The sequence below is a fragment of the Neomonachus schauinslandi genome, chromosome 10 (assembly GCF_002201575.2).
Source record: "Neomonachus schauinslandi chromosome 10, ASM220157v2, whole genome shotgun sequence".
NCBI lineage: Eukaryota > Metazoa > Chordata > Mammalia > Carnivora > Phocidae > Neomonachus > Neomonachus schauinslandi.
Window position 1 is genome coordinate 64,336,742 of NC_058412.1, and position 6,691 is coordinate 64,343,432.

Sequence of the window (6,691 nt, forward strand, 5' to 3'; positions counted from 1 at the left end):
TACCTTCAGTTGGCACATTGTCTCATTCATGAAGTTGTATTTGGCTGTTTGCTTCTTAGAAGACATGACCGCCTTAGAAGCAAACTATTAATCTGACTGTAGAGTTGGAGCCTTCAGAGATAACAGCACTCTGTGTGGTATGATTTGAAGAAGCCAGAAAAAAAATTTTTTTGCTCTCCAGATTCCCGAAATTCCACCATTAGTATGAAAGGTGAAAATGAAATGCCCAACTTTGAATGACCAGTAGTGGGGACTCCTGCAAGTGAACCAGTGGAGAGAAGAGAAGCAGTAGGTAAGAAAAAGGGCCCATAAATAGGGGAGGTTTTGAGACCAAAAACAAATGTGACCTCACAATTTTGTTAACATGAGCTATACCTGGCCCATTGCCAACCCTGGCACATAGTAGGTCAAAAATATTTGTTGAATGAATTCTCTTTTTTCTACATTTGAGGAAGCAGACCCTCCCCCACACAAAAATAAATAAATAAATAAATAAATCATCTTAAAGAAAGGGCAAAAAGAACCAGTCCAATGAATGGGGTTAATTAACTGTCCTAGGATTCACTTATTGGAAAAAAATGTTTAAGCAATTTCTCAGGACCCTGAGCAGCTCTCTGGGAGAGATGTTTTCCTTCTACCGGGCACGAGATACTGTCCTGAAGCCTGGAGCATCACCAAGGCTGATTCAAACCCAAGACCTCACATGCCAAGCATGCCATCTTCGGCCTGGGGTTCCGGCGTGTCTGGGAACTGGGGTGAAGGGCTGGCAGAGGGGGGCAGGCGCCGCGGCAGCGAGGGCCCTCGGAGGAGGGGGCGCAGACTGCGCTGCGCAGAACGCTCTCCCGCCCGGCCTGCAGCTCCTGGCTCAGCCTTTGCGCCTCCCTCAGCTTTCTCCTCCGCCCCCCCTTCGCCCTCCCCCTTTCCCTCCCTTTCTCCTCCTCCTCCTCCTGCCGCCGCGGCCGCTGCCAGACCTCGCCAGTTCAGACCCACCGGGCTGCCCTCCCCTGCACTCTCCCCTTGCTGCCCAGGCCCGGAGAGCAGCGCAGCCGCGCAGGTAGGAGCCCCTGGCGCGCCCAGTGCCCGCCGGGCCGCGCGCAGGGAAGTAAGTGGGGTAACCTCAGGGGTGCAGGGTACCCGAGAACTGCCCCAGACTGTGCAGGATCTCTCAGGCAGAGAGGGAGGTGGAGGTGTGCGGTCTCGGAATGCGATCTGTCAGCATGTGCGCGTACCAGGGTGACATCTGTTTGGATGGGCAAGTGTGTGCGCGCCGACAATCAACCGACTGGGCTTTGCCCTTAAACGAAGTTTTGAAAGTTTCAGGGGGCTAATGTACGAGACTTAAGCCGCAACTGGATTCCACAGGAGCTGGCTAAAAGCGGGAGCGCAGAGCAGCTCCCGAGGCTGCAGCCTGTTAACTTAAAAAAGGGAACCTCACCTCCGCGGGGGAGCCAGGTCGGCCGCCTGGAAACTAGTACCTTGGGCTGCGGTGTGGTCCCCGGGTTCTGGCTCTAGGCAGCCCGATCCTCAAGGTAGCGTGTCGGGTACTAAGGGACTGATAAGGCACAGAAAATCAGACGCTTTGGGTTGCTCCTCCACACAACCTGGGGCTTTCACACAAAACGGCGCGCAGAGAACGGCATGGAAATGCCACTTTGAGGGTTTGTTCTGGGGGATATGAGATGGAACTCTGAAGGGCAGGTATTCTACTAGGGGAGGAGATTGCTCTTTGAGTTTTGTTTTGGTGTTTTGTTAAAAAAAAAAGTTTGAGGCCAAGGTAATTCATATTAATTCACAGGTATTTCTGCTGAGCTGTGCAAGGAACTTCACTAGCCGGAGGTGAGCATATAGGGAAAGCCTTAATGTTCAAGGAATATGAGATTTGCTAAACCCCACCTCCCCTCTGTGTGTGTGTGTGTGTGTGTCTGTATGTCTGTTTCTCTCTCTCATACACACACGCACATACACACAAATGCACCATCTCCTTTGAAATTAATCACCCTCTATTCTTTCCCTTCCACCCCTTTCTGGAGCCTGTTGTGTAGATGCAGTATAAAATGCTGGCTGAATATCCTTTGTATATGTTCAGCGCAGCTGGATGGAGTAAAGTGAAATGTAATTCTGCAGCCCTTTTACAGTTTTTGGTGCCTCGTTTGGCCCAGGGTAGGTTGAGGAGGAGGAGGGGGAATGAGAAAGTAGATTGGAAATTGGGTATGATGGAACCTCAGCCTCTCCCTCCTGCCCTTCCCTGCTTATTACGGCACAGCTAGTTTTGTTATTGCCCTGCCCCCCGCAGCAATTACTAAGCATCCGTTTGTCCTGTGTTTTCTTTGAGATTCACGATGTTGAAAGCCCTTTTCCTAACTATGCTGACTCTGGCGCTGGTCGAGTCACAGGACACCGAAGAAACCATCACGTACACGGTAAGGGGTGATGGAATTTGAGATAAGTGCGTTCAGCGGGATTCTGTGACACAAGGGAGACTTTATCCACTCCTGCCAGTGTATGTGGGCTGTAGGCTGTGGAGGGTAATAAATTAAACAACGCTTTAGTACGGTTCACATTTAAGATTTGTTTAAATTGCCTGTGGTCTCTCCAAAAGTTCATTTAGATCACCAGTTGAGATAGGGACCAAAATGTAATGATTTTTGCAAGACTGAAAAAGGAGACCCCTTTAAAACAAAAACCAAAGTAAGCTCCATGTTTCCAACACATCCAATACATTAATGAGGGTAAGGAATTGGAAAGCCTGGATTCCTATATACATGCAGCTAAAACCAAAATTTGCAGAGTAAGACAAGTCAAATAAGATCAAACATCACAAAAGCACATACATCATTTGTATATGTGACTTATGTTCTCATGAAGTGGCCTTTATTGAATTTATAAAGGCTATATATTCATTTATAGTATAACTGATAATTCATATAAATGCCCTTCAGGTAGAATATTTGTGCTACCAGGATGCAGTATTGGCTAAAGTGGTCCTAAAATGCATTGTGTGAAATTTGATTTTGCATTTTCTAATTAATTGCATCTGATTATTTCCAAGTAATATCTGATTAATTAGTTGCTTGCATGGATATAACCAACGTATAATAAAATATTGAAAACATCATCTGACCCATCCCACTATCAGGAATGCATATGGTGAGAACAGAGGGCAGTACTTACTTCACTTCCAGTGAGTTTGTTTGCACCTCGTTTTCTGTTTTCTTTTTTTATTTGTTTGATTTTGTTTTGTGTTTTCTAGTCTTTAACCGGTGTCATGAGGCAAGTGACATTTGTCCTGGATCACAATATGAAAAACATATTTTTCTACTTGCTCCCAATTTAAAATGAAGTAATCCTACTCAAAAGAATGCGAAAAATTTTTGAAAATAAAACTCCTAAAAGTGAGCTAATGTCAATTACTGATAATAAACATTATCTCACTTTTTGGTATCCTATTATCCCCAGAATGTTAGTATTCATCTGGAAAATGTTCCTTGTTGTTGTTCAGATCAACTATAAATCAAATAGGGTTTCACATAAATATTTTGTTAAATTAATGATAAATGTAGTTGCTTCCTCTGCTGAAGATAAATAAAGCATGAGAAATGAATACATGTGTTGTTTATCTTCAAATGAGAATGTTTTGTTGTTCAGGCTAAACTTACTACCTTCTTAGGGAGCTAAAGTTAAATTAACTACCCATTTTTATAGTCATCCAATAAAATATTTTATTGCTTTTACAATTGCTTGTTTATACCCCCTTCTCTTTGGTTCATCAACTAAATCACATTCATCTTTAGCAGAGAAAGATCGCTGTGGATTAAACACTAGAGTTTTAAACCACTAACTAGGGATCATTATTATTATAGCAGATTTTCCAGATATGACATCCTTTTTGTTCTAAAATTAGGCCTATTCTCTCTTGAACTGTGTATGCCTAATAATTCATGGTTAAAGAATAAGATGTAACTACTTTGTGAGTACCCCATTGTGGGGACACTATCTCCTTTCATTTTCACAGCAAAGGTTGAGGTAAGTGGTATCATCTTCCTTTCACCAATAGTAGAACTGAAGATCAGAGAGAGTATCTAACTTGCTGAAGGCCACACAGCCAGCAAGTGGTGAAGCTAAACTCAGTCTAGGCTTGTTTAATAGTAGATCCATGTTAAATGTACTGGAACTAAATACCCAAAACAATCTGCATGTCTTCTCTAGTTAGCATACAGATTATTCAGTGAACTGTCATTGCGCCTGGCTTGAAAGATACTTTTTGGAAGGTTGAGCTCATATTCACAAGACAGCCTCATATACCCCTTCCATTTTATTTTTTTTAAAGATTTTATTTATTTATTTGACAGAGAGATCACAGCAAGAGAAGGAACACAAGCAAGGGGAGTGAGAGAGGGAGAAGCATGTTTCCCGCTAAGCAGGGATCCCAGGATGTGGGGCTCGTTCCCAGGACCCTGGGATCATGACCTAAGCTGAAGGCAGACGCTTAACGACTGAGCCACCCAGGCGCCCCTACTCCTTCCATTTTAAAGTTAGGGTCCATTCAGCCATTTATTTGCCAAGTAGCTACCATGTGCATAAGCTGTTCTTACCACCAGCAAAAGAATTCAAGGTTATTTGTTTACTAAGAAAATTCAGACCTTCACCTCAGGGAATTTACCCAGGAAAAATACTGTTGAGAACTACAAAGTTCATAAGCAAGTACAAATATTATAATTATGCTGATTATACAAGTTGCTAAAGATACAGAAAAGCAAGGAAGGAATGTCAGTACTGGCATATTGGAAGAGGTCGAGTTCTGTGCTGAATCTTGAAAGAAGTAATGATGTCAGATTAATCTAGAAAGGCTGAAGAGGCACCTGAATCAGAGAAAGTGACATGATCAAAGTCTAGAGATAAAAACAACCAAGACAAGTTGAGGAGATGACAAGCTTAGATGGGCTGGTGCTGGGTAGTGGGGGGAACCTGGAGATGGCAGAATTGGGAGTTGAGAGGTCTGCAAGTCAGTGTGAGCTCTTAAATGTAGGAGTAACATAATCAAGAGAGCAAGAAGGATTGTCATGGAGGCTGTGTGCAGCACACAGTGATATGGAGGACAGCCAAACAGCCTTGCCTATTCATGAAGTCAGGAAAGCTTATACCAATGTGGTAGATACAGAAATGGACACGAAGTCAGGAGAGCTTGAAAGAAAATAAGTGGAAAAGTCAGTGTGGATGTTACAGTTATAATCCGAGGTCCTAAGAAAGGTGATGGTGCCTTGGACAGGTTGGAGAAACTAGAAAGAATTAGCTTAGGAGATAAAGTGAGTTTAGTTTTCGCCCTGTGAAGTTTCAGATATCGCTAAAATATTTAAACTGAGCTCTCTGTCTCCATTCAGCTATTTACTTGCCAAGCATCTGTTGTGTGCATAAGCAACTCTCAGCTCTATTAAAAAAATTCAAGTGTATTTGTTTGTTCACTCTACTTTTGCTCAATCTTTCCTGAAGCATCTTCCTCAAATCTGCATCTGGTCACATATTTTCCTGAGCTTAAAAATGCTTCAGGGAAAAAAATAAATAAATAAAATTCTTCAGGGGCCTCTTATCACATATAGTGGCATTTCTCAAGAAGTAGCTTATAGGCAACCTGTGTCAGAATCACCTGGGATGCTTGTTAGGAATTCAGATTCCAAGCCTCCTACCCAGACCTCCAGAATCCGATCCTTTGGGTCAGCATTTTAACAAGCACCCTGAGTGACTCTTAGGCTTGATCATAAAGCTTGAGATTCACTGACATTCAAGGTAGGAATTGGTTCCTGCCTGTCCCTCTAACTGCATCCCCCCCCACTCAGACTACTTGCAGCTCTTTCTCTCTTTAACAGTGTTGCACCTTTGCTCACGTGGTCCCTCATCCTAGGATTCCCACATTCCCCTGGAAAGAGCTTCTAAGGCCCAATTCACTTGTAGCCTCCCCCATAAAGCCTTCTCTTCCACCCTGTCATGCCCACACACAGCCCTGGGCAGAGTCCATCACTCTTTGCACATACATGCTTGTGTCACAGCACCTGACATCTTGCTCCAACTTGTCTACCTGTCTGTCTCCTCTTGTGATCTGTGAGCCACTTGAGGACAAGGACAAGGTCTTCATGACCTTTTGCATGCCCAGGGACTAGAATGGTGCCCAGTAGGAGAAGGTACTCAGCAGATGGTTTATTTAGTGAGTGAACTAGAGAGGACTGGTAGGAGTTAAAGCTAGGAGGCAGGCCAGGGTGTGAGTGGGAGGCTTGGGACTCAGCTGAACAGGAATAAGGAAAGGCAGGTGCTGGAATGCTCCAAGAGAATTGAGAGAGGAGGGGAAGAGTCAAGGGCTGAGAAAAGGAACTTGTTTTTGTTGGTGGTGGTGGTGGTGGTGGTAAAATTTATAATGTGGAAGAAGGGCAAATAAAGCAAAAGCGGTCATTCAGAGAGATTAGAGAAGATCAGTATTGACACCGAGAAAAGAATTCCGAGATGGTGATGTGCACCTGTACCAAATACAACACAAGAGTTGAGGCAGCTGGTGATTGAGAAGGGAGCCCTGAAGTGGTCCAATGCACAGATTTGTAGGAAGGAAGGAGGGAAGGAAGGAAGGGAGAGAAGGAGGGAGGGAGGGAGGGAGGAAGGAAGGAAGGAAGGAAGGAAGGAAGGAAGGAAGGAAGGAAGGAAGGAAGGA

At 44.1% G+C, this 6,691-nt stretch overlaps 1 protein-coding gene across 3 annotated transcripts in view; it reads left to right on the forward strand.

The window, feature by feature from the left end:
* The first annotated feature begins 955 nt into the window (after positions 1 to 955).
* The window catches only part of EFEMP1 (EGF containing fibulin extracellular matrix protein 1), a 58,978-nt gene continuing 53,242 nt past the window's right edge, over positions 956 to 6,691 (forward strand). The window contains exons 1-3 of one of the 3 annotated variants that reach the window (XM_021701146.2): positions 956 to 1,054; positions 1,796 to 1,836; positions 2,333 to 2,420. In XM_021701146.2, coding sequence (XP_021556821.1) covers positions 2,340 to 2,420 — 81 coding nt within the window. In that variant the 5' untranslated portion in view covers positions 956 to 1,054; positions 1,796 to 1,836; positions 2,333 to 2,339. Of the gene's footprint in view, positions 1,055 to 1,795; positions 1,837 to 2,030; positions 2,113 to 2,332; positions 2,421 to 6,691 lie in introns of those variants that run through there. The other 2 variants (XM_021701147.2, XM_044918559.1) reach the window with 2 other exon arrangements.